The 23215-nt window shown below is 43.9% G+C and overlaps 1 protein-coding gene across 1 annotated transcript in view; it reads left to right on the plus strand.

Annotated features, from left to right (window-relative positions):
• Positions 1-23215, plus strand: part of SFMBT2 (Scm-like with four mbt domains 2) — a 188246-nt gene that overhangs the window by 75169 nt on the left and 89862 nt on the right. The window contains exons 5-6 of the mRNA XM_014949114.1: positions 17720-17808; positions 21007-21253. Of these exons, the coding sequence (XP_014804600.1) occupies positions 17720-17808; positions 21007-21253 (336 nt within the window). The remainder of the gene's footprint in view (positions 1-17719; positions 17809-21006; positions 21254-23215) is intronic.

Genomic DNA, 23215 nt, shown 5'->3' on the forward strand with positions numbered 1-23215 from the left:
TTTTTTTTTTTTTTGACACGATCAACTTAACTGATGTCCAGCTGAGTGTGTGTTTTTTTTATAAAATGTTCTTGAAAAATAATAATCGAGAGATTGTAAGTAGCCGTTATTGGTAATTGCATATAATTTCCCTTCCCCAGTCTCCCGTAATTTCCCCCAGAGGAGTTTTGGAATGGAAATGCCTTCTCAGCTGTAAGAGTAGGCTTAGGTAGTTAATGTGGTGATATAATAAGTAAAACATCAACAGACTTAAATAATCGCCATTGGAGACATCTGTGGAGACTTTAAAAAGCCCCTGTAGCATTCATATTCTAAGTTAGGCACAGTTTTGGGTCTATATATCAGAGAAGGAGGTGACTTTATGTGCATTGTTGTAGGGGCTGGGAAAGGTGAATAGCAGAAGGGACTTGATCCAGAACGTGCTGAATTTGACGTACATGTTTCTTCAGTGGACCTTTTTTGATCAGGTTGAAGATTAAATTATGTCTATTAGAGCTGAGCAGACCTGAGAGGATTTTCTGTACTCTTTTAGGCCAAGGACAAGCTGACGTCTCTAGTGTCATGTTTTCAGCAGAGCATTCCTTTAGATGCACCTAGGGGCACCTCAGATTTTGCTCAGGAGGAGCATGCAGATAGGGAGCTTGGGAAGCTGCTAGTGGCAGATGCAAGTGCCAGCATGATCCCGAGCCAGCTGTGAGTTGCACTTGATTTTTTTCCCTCATTACGCATGATAATGTGGGCTCCCAGTCACCGTTGAAGGGGCTTGCTTCCTGAAGCAGACCGTATGCTCCTGGGGCCCATGAAGGTAGCTGTTAATGCAGTGCAGAGATTCAAGTGATGCTCCTGTGAAGCGTTTTACCGGTGACTATTAAAAATCAATTCTTCTCACCCAGATTCCAAATTCTGGGTCAATTCTGGACGTCTTCCATGACATTAGAAAGCTTTTGCTCTGAATTCCTAATTGGTTTCTACGTCTATGAGTGTGTGCTGTTATTACTGTTTGATTTTGGTCACAAAATAAAAACAAAGGAACAAGCTTAAGGACATGCTGAAGCCCTTTCTGATTGATGGTTTATTTTGTGTTGTGAGGCAGAGCATCTACCTTCCTGTGTTTGTAGCAAGAAAAGCTTTTTCTCACACTGTCACTCTTGGGAATGGATAAAGAAATGAGGGGAAAGTCAGCATTCTAAGGCTGTGGTGTAGAAATGCAGGTACTTCCTAAAGTACTGGAACTGATCATAGAATGACAGAATTGTCTAGGTTGGAAGGGACCTTCCTGATCATCTAGTCCAACCATCAACCTAACTCTGATAAAAAAGATGTATCTGATCTAGAAGATGTATCCAGAGAAAGCTTTGCCAAACACAGGAAGCCATTCTGCTATGCATTGTGCTAAGTTTTAGTAAAGAGGCTGTGTCATGATGAGTATAGAGCCTAAAGAGGCAAGAAGGAAATCCTGCAATTGTCCCATCCTAAGCAGCCCTGGGAAGGTCACTGAGAAGTCCTTGGCCATGTAAAGCATCTACACCCTGGGCATTTGACTACTGAAACTACCTCTTCCATAGGGTCTTGCTTTGCTTTGAGCCATTCTGCTGTTGTCCTTGGACCTGTCAGCCTGGACATTTAGGAGCCCTCTTTCTTGTAGAACATCTACAAAATTTATTTAGAAACAAGCCAAAAAAACTTGGAGGAAACACTGTTTGCTGAAGATGAGATTAAGAGCTCACAAAACAGCTGAATGAACCATGGCTCTGCACTAAGATTTGGGAACCTTCGATTTAGCACTTGGGTTCATCAGAGCATCACCATCTTCAGTCAGCATGTCCCGGAATGATGGATAAGCTGAAGTTTTAGAATTCAGAGAAGATTTGGAGCTCTGTGGAAGAGCTGCTGGCATTTCAAATCCTCCAACACATTGTTATTCTCATTTCAGATGAAGCCTTGCATAATGTTCCACGTTGATCTCTGATTCAGATCTAAACTCTTCAAAGTTTGAGGGATGTTTTTGATCCTGGGATTTACAGTTCAAGCCCTTTTCCAGTTTCAAGTGAGGAAAACACATGTTTAGCAAGCGCAAAATGAGCCTTGATGGAGTATTTCTTTGATGGTGTTGCGATGATGATTATGAATTTACATCTTGCGCATAGGATGTTAAGCACCTCATGGGGCCTGGCTGTGCTTAGACTGTACCATTAATTTCGGGAAGGATGCATGATGAATGCTCATAAGGCCCCCTTATGTTCTGATTTGTGGCGCTTACGTCACGTAGCTGAGAGGCTCCGAAATGATTAAGTGGGATTCGATCATTAGAAGCTGGCAATACAATTCTGAGTAATTATAGAACACACTGAAAAGTGCAAAATGAGTTTTGCCTTTTTTTTTTTTCCTTTAAAAAAACATGTTTCTGTTTCATGGAGTGTCAGAAGGTGAAGTCATGGTAAGTGAGGCTTGTTGGCTATTTCTGTGGTAATTTGGCAGCGTGTTGGCTCACTCTTGGGCATGGTTAGATTTCTGGTATAGTCCCATGCTCTGGGCACGAGCAGTGAGATTTGGGGAGAACCATGGGCAAATCCTTAAATTAGACCTCGTGCGTCCTGCTTTGCTGCTTGTACCTCACAGTGCTGTTCCTCACCAACCTGAGCATCGTGGCACCAGCCTCCCACCTGAGTCCTGGCAGGGTTTTCCAACAAGTTATCCCTCTGCCTCCACTCTGAGATGCATCTTTGCCCTTGGGCTGGGAGTCCAGGTTGAAGCTAGTGATGGCTTGCTTTTTCATTCAAATCACTGCTCTTGTCTTCAAGACAAGACAGGGTTTGAGAGTGCTGGTCTGTGGAACATGTTTCACCTGCCTGAGCACCTCATAATCCCAAATAATGTGAGACTAGATGGTTAAATTTTAGATATTTGTGTAGGGTGAAGTGAATCTAGACTTGTAGTGTCTATCTAAAGGCAGAAAAAGTAAAAAAAATGTGCTTTTGGCTATTGTCTGGGGCTCATGCATATCTGGTGAATTTGGTAACAGAAGAAAAGCCTTTAACCATTAACCAAAACTTGCATCTTCTTTTTTTTTTTAAGTTGATGTTTCCCACCAGAGCTAAGAAAGAGTTGTCTTAATGATTCTTCTGTAGAGTATTAAACAATACAATGCATACAATAAAGAGCAATCATCATCCCTACTAATTCCTATATTTCTGTAGAAGATGGAAAATGAAAAAAACACCAAGTCCAGAATGGAATTCCTGGACATCAAGTTCCTCTGTCTGTCTTCTATGTTCTGGTGCTTTTGTTCATAGTGGTTATTTGCTATGGACTGTTGGCATTGCCAGGGAAAAAAAGGTAATTGTGCAGTGAACTGCTTTTTATGTAAGAATATGGTGCTGCTGCAAATTTGCTGCATTTTACAGAGCTGTCTCCAAAGACTAGCCTTCAGAAAGCAACCGCAGGATTTAGAAGTGTGAAAAGGCACTTAGTATGTGAGATAATTGGATAGGGTTTGGAGGCATGAGGTCAGAGCCTTGGGCACAATATTTATATGGCAATGACATTTCCTTACAGAATGGCCCATAACTTTTAGATGTTGTTATGCCACAGACTCCATTTGGGGCTGGCCTGTGAGATCCCAAACAGACAGGGCATAAAAGTGCCTCTGATTGTCCATTTGCAAAGGCGAGCCAAGGGGAGAAGGTTTGGCATTTGGATACGGATCAGGTAACCTCCAGACCTCCTTGTCATCCTGTCTCCACGTTCTGGCATCAGAGGGATCTGGGGCAATGCAGTATTATGTGAAAGACCCCCAGAGTAATTGATAACAACTATTGGCATGGTCCAGTGTGTGCCCAGAGGTGGTCAGAGATACTAGTTTGGGGTATGAACCGAGCTGATGGCTGCATTGCAATAGTTCTGGCTGTGGCTATGGATGCTACTTGTGTAGGGATTTATCCAGGATTTCCTGCATGTTGCTTTGTAGACATACCTTTTTCTTCTTTCTACGTTTCTCTCCTGGAACTAGCACACAGGGAGCATATGAAGTGCTATCTGTAGGCTTTACTAGGGTGATGATGGGCAAGCAGCACACAGGCATCCTCCCCCATGGCTTTCAAAGCATTTAAATCAGGGCTTTACAAAGTGTCTGTGCATCTCCGTCTACCTGCAACAGCAGATCTCCATGCCTGCAAAGAGGGACTGCAGTTTGGAAGCAAATAGCTGTGCAGGTACCCTCTAAGTGCAGTTTTGTGCAGGGAATCTGGTGTACATACCAGTGTCTCATAACTAACAAACCCATAACCCATCGTACACACATAACCCATCTCCCATGGTCCCACCCTGAGGTCTGTGACCTGGGCTGCTTCTGAGCACCTTGCTTAAGGTGCTGATTTGGCCTGGAAAAAAAAAAAAACAACAGCTCTTACAATTTCATTATTATTTTTTATTATCTCTATGGGATAAAAATGGATTTAGAAATTACAATCAAAATACCGGGTTCCGCCACCCCCCACCTCCCCGCTGCCCTGAATGCTCCTGAATTGCTCATTTGACAAGGTGTTCATTAAGACTCCTGGGTCTGGAGATTGGGGAGTTTGAGCTCTCATCACACACGATGCATCTCTCCTGCGCATCGAGCGTGGCGCTTAATGCAGGTGGAGGAGAAAAATAATCAAGGAACGTACGGGGAGGCTTGGGGTTAAGTGGCGAGAGCCGCGGCGTTCGGATGCTCATTTTCACAGTGAGCCGCCACCCTAATGGACATTGATACTAATGATGGAGGAACCCCCGTGGTTATATGGTTTGTTCAGAGCTTTCGAACGCTGGGCATTGCCTGGCTTTCAGAAATACCATCCAGGGAATCTGTCTCTCTGTGTGTACAGGTCTGAGACCATTTAAGGCAGCCATTCCTGCTTCACTTCTAATAGTGTTGTTGATAACAGTGAGATTTAGTTACTTTTGTACCTAGAATTGAATTGGACAAGGACCAATGTTATTGCTACACACAAAGAATCTACAATCTCTGTTCAGGTAAGAAATTTTGGAGAAGCAAAAACCGCTTGCTCTGTATGAAACAGCGTGACCTTTGTAGTGATGCATCAGTTTTGCCTCTAATTTATTGCATAGGTAGCCAAGAATAAAGTCATCCCTTTTTCACTCCATTGGTGAAATCAGCAAAATCAGAATAATCAGCCTTCATTCATGCCTGCAGATAGAAGAGACCAGATAACTGACCCAAGGTAAAAATGTTTGTGTTTGGAGGATCTTTTGCATTCCCAAGTAAGTTGCCATGAGGCTGCTCGTTCCAGTTCATGGTAGGGCAATGGGGATGTTTTTGTCTTTTGGCATGTGGTCTAGATGGCAAGGTTGCAGAGTTGTCTTCCAGGTGAAATTCATGTTAAAAAAAAAAAAAAAAATTAACTCCAGCATTAAGCTTACAGAATATCCTGAAATCATGGGGATCTCTTTGGTTCTCTCTACATTCCCAAGTAAGTTGCCAGGCAGCTGCTTGTCCCAGTTTGTGGTAGGGCAATGGGGATGTTTCTGTCATTTGGCACCTGGTCTGGATGGCAAAGTTGCAGAGTTGTCTTCCAGGTGAAATTAATGTAAAACAAACAAAACAAAAAAGGGTTATGCATGGTAAATACTCTGAAAAGTGGAATGCCTCATCCTTGAATACCACCCCCGTGATGCTGGGTGGCTGCAGGTGACCTGCAACTCTGTTGAGAGACCAAGTGAATGAATTGGTTGCACCTCCTGCGAGGCGGAGGGTGGGAGGAGATGAGCTTCCCTCCCCTCTTGCCATCTCCCACCTGCGACTTGCTCTCCCTCCTCCCCAGCTCCTCTAGTCCCAAGGGAGAGTGGTGCTGCACCTCGGTGGTCCCTGCCTGAACTTAGGTGAAGTCTTCTTACAGCAAAAGGGAAGTGACAAGTGCAAATAGAGCTGATAAATTTGCTGCTGTTCTTTATCTACATAATCTGACGGTGCTGCACCTCGGTGGTCCCTGGCTGTACTTAGGTGAAGTCTTCTTACAGCAAAGGGAAGTGACAAGTGCAAATAGAGCTCATAAATTTGCTGCTGTTCTTTATCTACGTAATCTGATTGCAATTGATAGATAATGCCACCAAGATAGAGCAGAGCCGCTTCCCGTTATCAACACACCTCTCCTTTTTATCCCTTTTTTTTTTTTTTTTTTTTTTTTCCAAACCCTACTTCTTTCTGAATCATCCTGCAGTCGGGCTGTCCTCAGACCAAGCCAGGCCTCACGCCGCTGATCAAAAAATAAAATAATTTTTTTTTTTTTTTTTTTATTTTAAATAATCCAGGGCGAGTAGTATTGACTTTAACTGAAGGGAAGTAATTAATCACAGTACTTATGAGTAGATCATTTACTGCAGCTTGCACGCAGGATGGGTACCTGAGGCCGTTGTACTCAGTTAATCAAGGCAGGCTGATACGGGTTAATGGCACACAGGTCACCACGCTGTTGGGATTTATTAGGCAAATTTCTCTTCTGGTCTTGGGCAGTTTAACAGTAAGCACAAAGCCATAGCAGCAGTCTCTTAAGAAAAGTGGTTTTGCATCCATAATGGTGTGTTTGGGGTGAGGACAGCTGAACCTACTGCATGGAAGTGCCTCGGCAGTTGCTGGTGGTGATGCCCCTGCCAGTTATTTCTCGCTTGGCAAAGTGTTTTGGCAGGCTTCCTGAGCTGCACCGAGTTAATGGAGAGGATCTCTGCAGGATCTTGCATCGTACAAAAAGGTAACTTCATTGTAATAGAATCATAGAATGGTTTGGGTTGGAAGGAACCTTCAAGACCATCCAGTTCCAACCCCCCTGCCATGGGCAGGGACACCTCCCACCAGACCAGGTTGCTTAAAGCCCCATCCAGCCTGGCCTTGAGCCCCTCCAGGGATGGGGCATCCACAGCTTCTCTGGGCAACCTGTTTCAGTGTCTCACCACCCTCACAGCAAAGAATTTCTTCATAATATCTAATCTAAATCTCCTCTCTTCCAATTTAAAACCGTTACCCCTTGTCCTATCAAAATAGCATCCACTCAACCTGGCTGCACAAACCCACTTTTGTCCCACAGCATCCCACATCCTCATCCTTTCCTTCTTCTACCCGTGGTTCCCACAGCTGGGTTGGAGACATAGCACTGGCCAGAGCAAGCTTCAAGAAATGAAAAGCAACTCCCAAACCACCCGCTGCTTTTTTATTGTTAAAAAGATAACAGTTAATTAAGGACTAGAGAAGCCCAAGGGGAATAGCGTGTATGTCTGTGAAGGACTCAAAGGATGTTGGGAAGTAAAGTCTCCTGTGGACAATGAGACAATTTTTTGCATGCGAACTTGCTTATTTTCACTGAGAGAATATAAGTGGATCATTTCTAGAAACCCTGAGTGGCAGCAGGAAGGATAACAGCTGCATTATAGTAAAATTCAGTGTAATTGCATAGGAAAAACTGTAAGGGAATTCGTCAGGTGAAAACCCAAAGCATGTGTTCGTGCCTTTCTTTGGTTTTACTTCTCTTTATTCTTGCTCTTGCATGCAGAATTGGGTATGCAAGGGTCAAAGTCTGTGCATTGGCCCTTTTTTGGGTCAAGACCATAAAAAGTGCAGCATGGGTAGTCTTCTTTTAGGAATGGGATCAGCGTGTTTTGGGTAGCCTGAAAAACCAGAGCTCACCAAGTATTTTAAAGACAGTTACAAAATCATGCAGAGTTATGAGAAGTAGCTCATGTGGGCTACACCGAATAAGATTAAGTTGAAGTTTACACATTTTAAATTTTATTTATTAAAAAACATAGGTAATTAAGAGTTATAAGAGGTGGTAGATCAATCGAAAGCTTAAAGCTGCATGTTCTGAGAATATACAAGGGCTACTCGTTCTCCTACAGGTATCATGCTTCCTTCTAACATCTGTTTATTAGCCTGTTGTAAATTCATATGAATGGGACCACAGTGTACTGCTGACTCCAGGAATGTATTTTGAGCACGTGTATTCTTTGATGGACAGTTGCTTATAACTTCTAGTTTCTGTGAAAATCCCCTATATGTAATTTTTTCTTTGAAGGCTTTCCATATTTAAGACAGGTGTATGAAAGGTGATGCCTGAGCTCTGAAGTTGGTATCTCTTGATATTTATGGCTGCATCATCAGGAAATCAGATCAACAGCTTTTGATGCACTTTTTTTTTTTTTTTTGCACTGCATTTTCATTACTTTGTGATCCGTTTCAAGCCACAGAACTCTGCTGGTGTGAGAACAGAAGACTGTTTGAAGTTTTAAGTAAGAAAGTTGTTTGAAGGTATCTCCAGCCCCATTTGGCTTTTTCCAGGCAGCCCACTAAAGAATCCAAAACGAACAGTCATTATTAGAGAAAATGCTGGTAAATCACAGAGTAGCTTTTTTAAAAAAATATTTTTGGTTTATTTTACTTTGGAAATTCCTAATGAGGCTTCTTGTACTAGGCTTTGTAGAGTGTGCAGCAGAGGATGTTCCCTGTCCTGAAGGACTTGTGGATGGTTCAAAAGCATCATAGATACAGCCTGAGCCCTTTGCACAGGGACACAGGGGGATGGTGGAGCAGGGACAGCCCTCACTCCCCCGTCCCATTGCCACATCCAGTCTGGTTCACAGGGACACACACACAGTTCAGCAAGCCAAATGAAAATGTTTGGATTCAACCATTTTCTGTCAAAATGCTGTTTTATCAAAATGGAAATATTTTGTGAGAACATGTCACTTTTGACAAATTGTTTTGATGGGTGAAGTCTAAACAAATTGTTTTAGCGCTCTATGTTATTTTGATATCAAGACATCTCATTTTGACTCCGTCATTTAGACCTTTATAACATAGTTATAGATATGTTAAGACTTTTATAGCATATAAATATTGCATCAAATGTGTGACAACTATGACAACTTTAAAATAAAGGAAATATCAATTTTATAAGGTTTCTATATTTTTGCAATATGCTATTTACCTTTTCAAAACTTGCATATCTTAAATATGTGTATAATATCTGTACATAAAATTTTGAAAATCCTGAATTACCTGATCAGAAAATTTGCATTTTTATGAGACCCTGATATTTTAGCTTATTTTATAATGGAGTGACAAGAAAAGCCCAGGTTTGTTCCAGCTATAATTCCTCTTTGTGAACCATTTTTCTGCATTCCAATCCTAGGAAGGGGTTAAATTTTTAAGAATTAGAATATTTACCACAATGAGAGTGTTGTGACTTAACAGATTTATCCCAAAGTTTTAAACCATTTTATAAAACTGTTTAAGATGCTGTTCTGCACTTCACATATGAGAAAATTGAACCTCTGTTGCTTAGAGGTTGATGGGGTCCAGTGGGGATTTGCTGGTAGAGGTGTCGACAGGTTGCTGGTGATCCTGAGTTATTAAAAAAAACAACCACAAACCATGAAAAACTTTTTTTTTTCCTAATGATCGTTGTTTTGTTTTTTTTTAAAGGACAAAAATGATCATTATTTGATGTTATTACTTGTCATGGGTTCCTGTTACTGGTGGCAGAGGCTCAGGTCCTCTCAGATTGGCTAGTGTTAGGTTGTCCTCATGCCTGCGGTCTTGTGCTCTGTGTGCTCAAATGCTAGGTAGATAGATGGGAATAAGTATTCAGTCCTGAGTTGTGTTATTTTGTATTATCATTGTTGGTGACACCAAGCTGAGTGGTGTGGTTGACAGACCTGAGGGACAGGATGCCATCCAGATGGCAAGAATTGGATCTGTGTGAACCTCACGAGGTTCAACAAGGCCAAGTGCAGGGTCCTGTATCTGGGTTGGCGCAATCCCTGGTATTAGCACAGACTGGGGGATGAAAGGATTGAGAGCAGCTCTGCCGAGAAGGACTTGAGGATACTGGTGAATGAGAAGCTCAACACGAGCTGACATTGTGCCTTGGCAGCCCAGAAGGCCAACCATGTCCTGGGCTGCATCAAAAGAAGTGTGGCCAGCAGGGCAAAGGAGGGGATTCTGCCCATCGACTTGGTTCTGGTGAGACCCCACTTGGAGCATTGTGTCCAGCTCTGGGGCCTCAGCAGAGGAAAGGTATGGAGCTGTTGGAGCGAGTCCAGAGAAGGCCACAAAGATGATCTGAGCTGGAGCACCTCTGCTGTGAGGACAGGCTGAGAGAGTTGGAGGTTGTTCAGCCTGGAGAAGAGAAGGCTCTGGGGAGACCTTATAGCAGTCTTCCAGTACTTAAAGGGGGCCTACAGGAAAGATGGGGGCAAACTTTTTAGCAAGGCCTGTTGGAACAGGACAACAGATAATGGTTTTACACTAAAACATGGGAGATTTAGACTAGATATAAGGAAGAATTTTTTTTATGCTGAGGGTGGTAAAACACTGGCCCAGGTTTCCCAGAGAGGTGGTGGATGGAAACATTCAAGGTCAGGTTGGACGGGGCTCTGAGCAACCTGGTCTAATGAAAGATGTCCCTGCTCATTGCAGGGGTGTTGGACTAGATGGTCTTTAAAGGTCCCTTCCAACTCAAACTATTCCATGATCATGCTTTATGTGTTATTTTGAAGTAATGCTACACTACTTGCTCCCTGGTGACTGGAAACATGGTCTTGACCCATTCAAGCTCCATTTGTGCTTCTTATACCTTCCCTTATGTCTGGGAAGGGCAAGGGTATCCACAGGGTACCTAAAGGTGTTTCTGAGGAGTTATTTATTTAGGTGCTCTAACCCCTTGTCAGTTGAGGGAGTGGCTTTGGGGAAAAATAAATCATAAAAAGGAAAAAAAAAAAAGGACATGTTCTTTCCATTGTGCTGTCAGTCTTTCAGATTTCAAGGTTTTTCCTGTGCTTTGCAGTGTACTGTTCCTGAAAAAAACCCAACCAAACAAGAAACAAAACAGAATGAGGATTTTCATATAAACCTATGACCCTGGGAGAAGTGGCTTTAAGCAAAAAGCAGCTACTGGGAGACTAGATAAAATCCCAAGAGCTGGTAATGTGGTAATAGTGTCTCATATTCATTGAATGGAGTGCCTGTGACTCAGGGCTTTCATGGGACTGTAAATGTTCTTTTAATCTCTTATTCCTCTAGAGAGGCAGATAAATCTGAACCTATTATACACTGTGGCTGAGGCAGGGCACAGAGATTTACAGGATTGTGGGGGCAGCTGGTTTTGCACCGGCAATGAAGGCACTGCCCTGGTTGTCCACGGGGATCACGGGCATGCGGTGGTGGAGGGGTTGCAGCTTCTCTGGCCTTTTTTGGCTGCTATTTCCATGGCTTTCGTGGTCACAGGGCAAGGGGAAGGGGCTGTTTTTGAGCAGCTGATGGTGAAAAACTGGTGCACGGTGAGGGATGCTAGTGGTACTTCTCACACTTGAACCACTGGCCAGGCTGCAGTGGCCCCTGGTCCTCAGCTGCTGTGGTGGTGCCTGGGTTTGGAGCAGTCAGGTCGTGCCACAGGCCTGGAAAGGGGAAAATGAGAGGAATGAGTAAAAGTGAGAAAATGGCAGAGAGGAATGGGAGTCAGAGAGGCTGTGGGGGCAGAGTGAATCAAGCAGAGAAAGAAGTGGGAGGAATTACTGTTTTGGAGGGCTATTGGGCGTGATCCGTTTTGGCCCTGTGGAAGGGGAGCTCAGTTTTATAACCTGTACAGTCACTTCTGTGGAAATAAATAAGAGTCTTAATATGGAAGAGTCCTTTTTCTTTCTAATTTAAGAATCTGCTGTGATGTCTGCCAAACTGGAAGCTGTTCTCTGAAATGAGTATTTTTGATTGAAGGAGGCAGGAGGGCTTTGCCTTTTCCTGCAGAAGACACCAAGGTGGTGTTCTGCAAAGACTGCAGCGAAGCAGGGATACTTGGATTTTACTTTTGCAGGTGTGGATAGTTTCACTGAGGTCTGTCAGGAGGAGGCAAAGCCTGGGCTCAGCCTCCACCAGGCCTAGCTTGGTGCTGGGTCTGGGAACTGTTGCACCCCTACAACTCCTCAGTTGAGGTTGGTGCACCACAACCACTTCCGAGGTGCTCCTCAGGAACTGGGGAGATGTGGGATCTTTCTTAGGTTTTCTGTAGTAATCTAGATCCAGGTGGTTTTTCCTCTCTGTGCAGTTAGTTCTGCACGAGTGCAATCTGCAGCAGAACTGTTGGCTCCACTTACAGGTACACCTTGGCCCAGCGATGTGTAGATCTGGTCTCTGTTTTGGGCTGCTTTGCTCTGAGGCAGGTGGTTCTGTGGCATTTTTGTGGCAGGAAGATGCTTTAAAGCTTTTGGCCTTGGAGCTGCAGAGATGTGGAAGCAACCACCCGTGCCAGCTCCAGCGTGAACTGAACCTGATCCAAAGGAAAGCAGCACATCTGCGTGCACAGGCTGCAGCTCCACACGGGGCTGTGGTGTCGCCTGCTAAACCTGGAAAGAAAAGTAGTTACAAGAGCACCAGCATTTCGGGAGCATCTCTTTATGTGCTGCATGCCTTGTTCTTGGGCTGTGCTGTGTCTAACAGGGTGCAAGCTCTGACTGATGCTTTTTCCATGGTGAGAGTGTTGCTAATACCTGTCTCCTCTCTGGATTATCTGGTGGTTAATCATTCGGTTCAGCTCACGCTGTGGCCTTCGCATCAGTGGGATCAGGAAAAAAACTGAGCCTTTTTTCTCTTACCATATCTCCACTTCTCTTGAATCATTTTCACTGGCTGTGATAAACTTGATGGCAGTTGGCCCCCAGGGTCACAGACCATTGCACCATCTCCTATTGGTCACTCCTCTGCATGGCAGACCCCGTGTAGGACCACGGGACTGGCACAATGATGGGTCTGTTACAGCAGTAGTGGGACTCTTGGCCAAGCTGTGTCCTCCTAGAGCATCAGAGCCTCATGCTTTAGAGGACCAATCCGTGTGATTATGTTACTGTTGCCTTGGTCAAGCAAGCCCTGGCTGCTTCAGATATAATTTCCAAAGTAGCTTCAATATAACTAGAGTATCTCAAATGATTCCTTATTATTGGGCCTATTTGGAGCCCTGCTGTGGGGTGGGTGACTGTCTCTTTCAGAGGTGCCATCTTCACAGACGAGCTGTGCCTGGTGAAGGAAGGGCAGGTGTGCAAAAGGGACCAGGGAGCTTTCAGTGCTTACCCCTGCTTGGAGAGGATTTTGTGCATTGGTAGAAGTCTTCCTGACAGTTTTGTCAGCTCCCTGGATTGTGAAGAACGAGGGGTGTTTCCTCCTGTGCCATCCAGGCAGAAGTACCAGGGACTTTCTTACTATGAAGATTTCTTACCACCTTTTGAGTCTGTGCCACTCAGTAAGAGCTAGGCTGGCATGAATTAGGGTGACATTAATTGTGTGCTTGTAAATTGCTGCTTGTGCCCATCACACTTTGTGGTCGAAGGGGGCTTGTCAGAGTATTTCCATTTGAAGGTTTGAAGGACACATTTTTTTTCCTCTGTGGCTTTTGGCTTTTGTACAAGGACCTACCTCCCTGCATGAAATGGTTCTCTTTGAAAAGGATCGATGAGATTTCTTTTGTTTTATTTCTTGGGTGTGTGTCTCCCCTGGCTCCCACGGCACCACAGATGTTAGCTGAGATCCCCAAGGTGTATTCAGTGTGACAGGTTCTGGGTAGGGGAGGTTCACAGAAGTCTTCTGGGAAGATGGATCCATTGAAAGGTAGAGAAAACAGATATCCGAGCTCCACGGACCTCTCCTGACTCGCTAAAGTTATTTAAGGAAGGAAAAGTTGTTTTGAAAGTAGCAATACTAGTGGAGTTTAGGTCCCCATGGAACAGGATCCTTTGTCCTGTCCACCTTCCTGTCCCACCCATCGGCCACCCAGCTGCAGATGGGCTCTAAAACATAGTTCTTCCAGCCTGCCTGCAGTAGGAGAACTTCAGTTGGGTCTTTTCCTGTAGCTAACAAGTGAAAACGTGAATTAGTGGTTAAAATCAGTGCTTTGGTTCACAGGCACTGAGTCTGATACACCAGAGAAGCACCAGCATCGCTTGAGATAGATGCTGAGGTTGGGCACCCAAGCATTACGCCGCCAGCTATTCTCATTTACCCAGCGGATTTTCCTTTGTTTGAACATTCTTGTTTAAAATTTTGCTTGGTCCTCAAAGGCTTTTGCAGATATTGTGATGATTCAGATTCACTTCATTACTACTCAAAATTAATATTTGCATTGTAATGACTTGAACTGTGGTACTGAGAAGACCGATTGCCCTCTATAGGCACAGAAAAAAGTGCAAATCCCTCTTCCTAAAACTTCCAGTGCAATCAGAGGTTTTCAGTGTCCCTTTATCTACACCACAGTAGAAGAATAAAATAAAGCAAAACACCAGATACTAGACTTGTTTGGGGAGGATGGTTCAGAAACCACTCAGAAACGGGAAGTAGCTTGTTTTTTCAGCTGAGTCTGCTTAGTCTGAAAAAAAACGTCATTTTGGCACTTCTGGACTTTCAAAGTCCATAATCTGGATTTAAATGTGGAGAAGGGCCTCATTTTATTTAGGTGTTGAAGATCTGTGAGGTGCAAGCCTTTTAAAAAGGACAAGGGATTTTTAATTTTTTTAATTTTTTTGATAGGCATTAAAAGGGGGACTGACTGACAGACAGCAAGATCTGTGAATCGGGCACCACTGAGACATCTCAAATCGGGCATCTGGAAATGGAGGCCCCTGAAATCTGTTGTCAACTTTTAAAATCCTATTTCCCCCCCCACCTCCTGCCAGCTTTGAAAGTTTGAACCGTGTTCTTTTTATCACATTTGTCATTCCTTAGTAATGAAGTTCTGGCATTCAAAATTTGGCTGACAACTTTGTGGGTATGAGCCAAAATGAAGTTCAACTTGCACCTTTCTCTGATGCACCCAGTGCTGTTCGCAGCGAGAGGCAGAAGTCTCAACTAGAGGGACTCCAGTCTCATTCATTGCAGCAATTACTGTCTTCTCTCTGATGCCGAAATGAAGCTTGTTTTCTTTATCCTAATGTAGTTGGACAGGAACTGATGGGGTGTACACAACAGAAATCTTGAAAGTGTCATGTATAAACCATTTCTTCTCAGGCTAGTCCTTCATCTTAAATAATGCAAAAGTCATAAAACTCCTGCAAATCACGCAAAGTCAGTCCTGCAAAGACTTAGAGTGGTTCCAGGCTGCCTTAAGCGTTATTTTACAAAGTTTCAAGTCCAGCACTTTAAAGTTTGTTAATTTTAAATATATTTAAATGCACTTTCAAAGTCATTTAGGCCTATAAACTAAATGTGTAGTTCAGGTGACATTGGGAGAAACGGCTTTTGGGGAAGAGCACAACTCAGAAATGAAGTTTGATGTACAGTCTGTTGGGCATGGCTTCTGTCTTTGTCTGTGGCCACCTCTATGGATTGCATAAGGTATTTAGGGTGTAAACTGAATATGGGCCAGAGCCCAAGTGTGCCAAGAACCCACGCTTGAAGCAAACCCAACCATGAGCACGTGGGTCCAGCTCTGGAGACTCCAACATAAGAGGGACATGTACCTCTGGGGAGGTGGCCCTAGGCAGTCCATGAAGATGATCAGAGGACTGGAGCACCTCTGCTGTCAGGACAGGCTGAGAGTGTTGGGGGTGTTCAGCCTGGAGAAGAGAAGGCTCCAGGGAGATATTACAGCAGCCTTCCACTACCTGAAGAGGCTACAGGAGAGATGGGGAGGGACTCTTGATCAGGGAGTGGAGTGATAGGACGAGGGGTAATGGTTTTAAACTGCAAGAGGGGAAATTTAGATTAGACACTAGGAAGAAATTCTTTACTCTGGGTGTGGTGAGACACTAGCCCAGGTTGGGGAGCTGAAGGTGCTCAAGGCCAGGTTGGATGAGGCTTTGAGCAACCTGGTCTAGTGGGAGGTGTCCCTGCCCATGGCAGGGGGATTGGAACTCAATGATCTTTAAGATTCCTTCCAACCCAAACCATTCTGTGATTCTGTCATTCTAACTGTCCTTTGGAAAACCCAGGTCCCCCTCTTTGCCTGTCTTTAATTCATTTTTTGGCAGCAGATGGTTTGAGGATGCATTTTGAGAAGGTTTTGTCTCCTTGTCTGGAGGCAACGGCGGCAATATTTGTGCTCACATTGCTGTTTGCATTTGCAGTCTGAAGTCCTCCTGCTCTAACCACTGAGCTTGCACCTTCTCAGAGGTCCTGCAGCTCAGGTTCTGCATTGTCAAGGCATCATGGTAGCTGACACTCATCTCTGGGAAGGGCCGCAAAGTGACAGTCAACAAGCTTTTAAAACATTTAGGAAAGCCACCCTGATGTGTGTGAAAGTGCAAAGTGCTTCAGACTGGTTTGCTCGTGGTTGAATAACGTGGTATTTCCCTAAAACACGGAGCAAAGGAGTCCGCTTCCTTTGAGCAAAACATGAGGGTTGCTATCATTTAATTATTTTGGACTTAAGCTGATTAATTACAGCCCTTCCTGGCCTCCCCTGTGGGGTAGTGGTCTTTAAACCATGTATGCAGTTGTTTGTTCAGAGGAAATGTTTAATTTTCAAATGCTTGTGATTTTTCCCTTCTAGAGGTGTTGCTGTGTTAGCAACATAACTACATTACTGTTGATTGTCTAACATATAGGTAAGATTTTTTGGGAGAGAAGAATGTTTCTGATGTAATTTAATTCCTATTTACAGGCAGGTGGTATTAAATTCTGGTTTCTGGGTTTCTGATTGCACAGTGCGCTTGAAGAAGCTGAGATTTGCTGAATTGCCTTTTGCTGTCCAACTTTTACTGATTTCAACAAGAATTGAACCAGAATTTGAATTCCAGGGGCAACATTTATACATTTTGGTTCAAATCTTATGAAACTATGTGGATATGGATCCCTGAAGTAACATAGGCTTACAGTGTTTTGCTCAATTGTTTTTTAATGAAATAGAAGTTTTTTGATAAATTCTTTATGTCTTTCTTCTTGCAAGTGTATTGACTCAGTCGCTGACATACAATGTTTTCAGGGTTGGTTCTTGTGCTTTGTGGGGGCAAGCACCTGGAGTTTCTGACGTCCTGTCAAGGAAATGAAAGCTTGCACAGCTTTTTTTCCTCTGAGGTCATTAGTGAACATACAAAGGGACTTTATAAATCATATCTGAGCCCGTGTGGTAAGCAGGAAACGAGTGGTTACACAAGCAGTGGCCAGTTTTGAACGGGAGAGATGGAGATGATAAGCCACGATGTTGTAAATCACTGTCAATGGCTGCAGTGGAGCAACACCTTCACTTATTCTGGGATCTGGAGAAGGACTCTTTGCCAGGAAGTGTAGTGATGGGACAAGGGGAAACGGTTTTAAATTGGAAGAAAAAAGATTCAGATTAAATCTCAGGAGGAAATTTTTTACTATGAGGGTGGTGAGACACTGGAACAGGTTGCCCAGGGAAGTTGTGGCTGCCCCATCCCTGGAGGGGTTCAAGACCAGGCTAGATGGGGCCTTGAGCAACCTGGTCTGGTGGGAGGTGTCCCTGCCCATGGCAGGGGGGTTGGAACGGGATGATCTTTGAGGTCCCTTCCAACCCTAACCATTCTATGATTCTATCATCTAACCATGTGCATGGGTTGCCCAAGGAACTAGACAATGAACCAGCTTTTCTCCTGGTCTGCTTTGGAATTGTATCTAAAACTTTAGAGCTGGTAGACCCTGAGGAGATGTCTCTAACATACACATGTCAAGTCCATTGCGGTCTGCTGAGCTAAGCATTTCTTTTCTTTTTCCTTTCCTCGCCCTCCCCAGCAATCAAAGAGAAATACTTGGACTGGACGGAGTTTCTCATCCATGATTTGACCGGCGCCCGGACTGCCCCTGCCAATTTACTGGAAGGCGTATGTATTAGATTGCAGTTTCTATCCCCTACGTTGTGTGTGTGCAGTGGTGTTTGTGCCCCCGACGTGTCGGGCTGTTGTGCGTGCAGCGTCTGTGTGTGATGGCAACGGAGCCTGGTCCGGTGCCGGCGGCCTTGTCTCTGCTGGCTCTGCTTCTGGCCCCCTTGATGGGTAGTTTGTTTGGCCTTTCAGCTGGAGGGTGCTTAGAAAGTTGGGTAATCCAAAAAAGGCTGTGTGGTTGTCGTGGTTTAACCCCCCCAATGGCAACTAGGACCACGCAGCCGCTCACTCAATCCCTTGGTTGAAATGGGGAAGAGAATCAGAAGAATAAAACAGAGGAAATTGCCCCATCCCTGGAGGTGTTCAAGGCCAGGCTGGCTGAGGATTTGATCAATCCGTTCTAGTGGGAGGTGTCCCTGCCCATGGCAGGGGGTTGGAACTTGATGATCTTTAAGGTCCCTTCCAACTCTAACCTTTCTATGATTCTATGAAAAAAACTCGTGGGTTGAGATAAGGACAGTTTAATGGGCAAAGGAAAAGCTACATGTGCAAGCAAAGCAAAACAAGGAGTTCATTCACTACTTCCCTTCAGCAGGCAGATCACAGACAGAATCATAAAACTTAGAGATCATTTAGTTCCAACGCCACCTCCATCAGGACCTACCCTGCTCTCCTGTGAGGGCATTTGGAGAAGAGACAGCCCATCCTGGGGGAGATAATCCTCTCTGCCCCCTCTGTATTTAGGCTGGGAGTGAAGGCATATGGGTGGTTTTACCTTTGTGTAAGCCCTCATTTTGGCTTTTTGGAATCAAGTGTGAATCCGGGCACCATTTTTGATCATTTTTGTCCCTGGTCACTCCCACCTGCCGCAGCTGCATCCTTTTGCAGTATGAGCTGCCTGGCAAGGAGAATTAATTAATTTTGCCTGCAATCTGTTAGGAAGCAGCCCCTGCACGACCAAAACAATGCACATCCTCAGGTCTGCTGCATCCCCGTTCCTGGACCACTCCCAGGTGGCTTATGCAAAAAAGCTGGTGGTGTCCAACCACCCATGTCTGGTATACACCAGTGCCACCATGGACCTCTCCGTTCCCTTTCTGCAGGCAGAGAAAAGAGGCATCCCCCCAGGCAGAAACGCAGAGAAAGAAACACTGCTTTGGCTTGAAACAGTTTCTGAGCCTTTTTTGTTTGTTTGTTTTTTGGGTGTTTTATGCAATATATATGCTTAGTGCTGTCTGTGTCGTGCAATGTATGTAACCCCCTGTCGACAGATTTGCTGTTCGTGAGTGCTGCAGATTGTTGTTATACTGTTAAATCAATATGTAGTGATACTTTTTTATATTTTTTTTTTCCTTTTCTCATGCTAGCTATGCATATAAAGAGTTCTTGCGTTATGGTAAATGTTAATATTTCATGCAAGCCAATTATTAATCTTAGCCATTCAGTTCTCAGGGGTAAGTGACAACCCATTGGCTTAAAATTTAGCACACAAATCAGAGAAGCAATATTCGCTTTTATACAGCCAGGGATTTATTATAATAAGTTAAATCATTACACCATCGTTTCATATTAAAGAATGGTTTGCTGCAATGAAGCAGTTGTATGAGAGGAAAAAAAAACTCATTAAAATAGATTTCTATTATATTATTAAATTCTGACACTGCATTTTGCCATGAAATAATATTTGAAGAGATTATACAGGTGCTTGTAGCTAACACTATAGAAGAGTGGCTTATAATGGCAAATATATTGCTTTGAGAAATATCTATTAAACACAGAGCTGGTTAAAACTGTACATGTGATAAGGTTTTAGTTAATTTTAATTGCATTTTTTACCAAATTCTCATTCTATTGCGTGCATTTTTGGATTAAGAGAGATGTAGGGAAAATCAATTGCATTTCAAATATTTCAATATTTTCAAAATTCAATAGGAAGGGGAACTTTTTTGAAAAATATGGCTTTCTTCTCTCTTTTCTAGCCACTCCTAGAAGGAACCATCCTGAGCTGACTCTGATTTATAGAATTAATATTTTAAAAAATACTGTGAAAGGTTTACATTATTTAATTAAGTAGAAGTGGGACAAACACACAGGAAAAAGAAAAAAGTCCTTGCTTTTAAAATATTTTACACGTGTTTAGCATCTCCTTTGGGGACCAATGCCCCCAACCCTTGGGGTGTTTTCTAGTGCTGCTCTCAAAGCCCTGATGTCGAGAAATTGCATAAGAATTGGAACTTGCATTTAATAAAAAGGAAGAAATCTATAACCGTTGCGTTAGTGGAGAAAGGCTTGACAAAACAGAGATGCTCACAATCGCAACACAAAAACACTGAGCCCCAGAGGTGTCGTTCTGCAAAGCATCTCATGGTTTTTTAATGCCTGCGGTTGGCAGCTTTGCAGGTGTAAAGTTAAGCACATGTGTAAATGGCTGCAAAACTGGGATGACAGAAAATCCTGTGTGTAAGCAAATAATCTCAGTTATAACCTGGCATTTCTTGGGCATGGTGGCTTGACCTGGCTTGACACCCCTGTGTGCCTTGGGCTTTGCCTCAGTCACTGGCGTTTCTTGGGCATGGTGGCTTGACCCGGCTTGACACCCCTGTGTGCCTTGGGCTTTGATCCCAAGACCACTTAAACTGGTGGGAACCTGCCATTGGCTTTGGGGTTTAGAGTAACCACCATAGACTCTTGCATCCGTGGCTGTGGGGAATAATTTGCTCTACATGCCAGCAGGAAGGAGACAAAGCCTTTGGTGGGGAAGATCAGTGCACAGAGGGCAATTTCAGGGTCATGCCCAAAGTAGTAGCCTTTTAGGTAAATACCGGTGTCCAGTCCTGTGATTGGTTCTTAGCAACGGCAATCAATGAGAATTTGGTTTGAAATCCTCCAATATATTTGGGTTTTGAGTTGTTCAGCAGCATCCTAAGTGGATGAGCCTTACGAGCTGTTCCACCTTTTATTATTCTTTTTTTGTTGTTGTTGATGATGTCGGTTGAGAAATTAGCACAACTGTTGTTTTCTGTTTTACTTCTGAATTTGCACTTGGAAGACATTGGGTAAAATAGAAGAAGAACAGACTGTTTGCTGATCGCTTGGATGATGGTGTGAAAAACAAAAATAATCTTCTGCTGTCATCTGTTTCCTTGAGAAGTCTTCAAATAAAGTTTAAAATAAGGAGTTTTGCTTCTATTCAAACAGCCTCTGCGAGGAAAAAACCCTGTAGACCTCATTACAGTTGATTCCTTAATAGAGCTGCAGGATTCCCAGAATCCCTTTCAGTACTGGATAGTTAGTGTGGTTGAAAATGTTGGAGGAAGATTACGCCTTCGCTATGTGGGATTGGAGGAGACTGAATCCTATGACCAGTGGTTGTTTTACTTGGATTGCAGACTTCGACCAGTCGGTTGGTGTCAAGAGAATAAATACAGAATGGACCCACCTGCAGGTAAAGAGCCTCCTAAAAATACTGTCTCCTTTTGCGGCATTTACTGATGTTTTGAGATACTTGTGCAACCCATTTCTTATTCTCCAGCATTCACATTGCTTTGACATCAGTTTCTAGCTATAACATAGATGGCATGTGAGAGCCATCTAATTTGGGTTCAAAATGGGTCAGGTAAACTGTATTAAATTAATTTAACAAATTCAGTTTATCTTAGCTCACTCCTAGAAAGAAGCAGTGTCTGTTAAAAGCAGTTCCATGCAGTTTTCCACCAAGAAGCAGAGCTGATTGGATAGTCCAAGGGTGTGCCGGCTGTCCCAGCCCTTTTCATTGGTGTTTCAGTGTTCAGGTCTTCCTGGCCATACTGTAGGCATCCTAATGGAGGCCTCACTGGAAACCAGCCTTTGCAGTCCCAATGAAGTGAGGTATGAAGAGGGTGACCCCTCTTAACATATACTAGGCTCCCTTGGCATTCTTCTCAACCAAAGATCTCTTGCCTGTCTTTCCATGGCCACACACATTTCTCTTGAGTAGCATTAGAACTCTATGAAATTTCCTGGGACTGGAGGAAGTGTTTTGGGACCTTCGTGGTCTCTCTAACACAGGTCTTTCGTATTCTGCTGTAAAATTACTGTACATCTGCCAAGTGAGACCTGCCTTGTGTGTAACCAGTCAGAAGGTGCAGTGAGGGTGCTAGGTTTGTCTGCCTGCCCATGTCAACCTGCCCATCAAGTGGTTATGGGATGCCTATTGCTAGAAGCTAAGAAAATACTCCTTTGAGTAAGGGTAGATGGGGCCTTACAGATTTAAAAGACCACAGATTTTGTCCTGCATTTTCTCCAAGGGATTGAAATCTTTGCAAGTATATCAGTCCGGATTCAACATCAGGAGATTGCAACTTTGAGAAGAAGCTCTCTAGAGTTGGGTTTAGTGTTCAAACCAGCTTGGATGGAGAGAAGTAGGGACTGCAGTTAAGCCAGTCAGAGGCAGAAATTTTAAGTCACAAATCCAGGGGCAGTAGAAGCTCAAGGGACAGGAGCCAGGCAGAAGAGTCAGGCACAAGCAGGCTGGACTAGGAGGCTGGGTAAGAGTAGGGTTTAGGAGTCAGCTGGAATCAGACTCCAGACAGTGGGACTGGGTTTGGCAAAAGGAGCAGGATCAAACCAGCAGGACAAGAAGGAGTATAAGGCTGAGTATAGGGGAAAACTAAGCATTACTAAGGTTTAGCAAGTAGGATAAGGCCTAGGGACCACAGCACACAGCAGGAGCTCAGGGCTGTTTGAAGCCTCCTGGAGAAATGCTTCCAGAGGATTCAGTGGCAGGATTTGGGGCTGCCTTTGGATATACGCTTCCATCCAGTCTATAAACCATTACAATGGGTAGGACTAAGAGGGTGAACTAACTCCACCACACCAATAATATTGATCAAAACTTTGATAAGGTTTCTGGGCTATTTGTTTTTTATCTAGTCAGGGCATTTGGCTCTGCATTGGCCTGACTTGAGTTGGCTGAGTTGTCTGAGTCAGGCTGGTTGACTTGACTTATCTTGGAGTTAGGGATCTGTTTGAACGTGACAGCTTAGATGTGTTTACCAAGTCCTGTGGAACATGAGCCCCATTTCCTAGCTGTCTGCACCTCCAAACTGGATGCCCCAAGACTACCAATTCTCTTGAGAAATGAGGTGCTTTTTTGGTTAATGCACAAGTTTTAGACCAGCAGACCTGTTCCACCTCTTCCTGTGTAGGTGAACAACTTGTCCAGGTCCATGCCTTATTTTTCTTGTGCCGTGGGTGAAGTTTTCCCATGTGTGCAAATGATAGGAGAATGGTACCCTCCTTTGGGTAGTTATTTCTGATGTAATTTCTCTCCGTCACACCTGACACAGAGCAGTTACCCTGATACGTGAAATTGTTGTGTTTGCAAGTCTGTCTGGGTCTTGGGCCTAACTTGGGGTCTTGAATGTTT

The sequence above is a fragment of the Calidris pugnax genome, unplaced genomic scaffold, assembly GCF_001431845.1.
Source record: "Calidris pugnax isolate Ruff unplaced genomic scaffold, ASM143184v1 scaffold125, whole genome shotgun sequence".
Taxonomy (NCBI): Eukaryota; Metazoa; Chordata; class Aves; order Charadriiformes; family Scolopacidae; genus Calidris; species Calidris pugnax.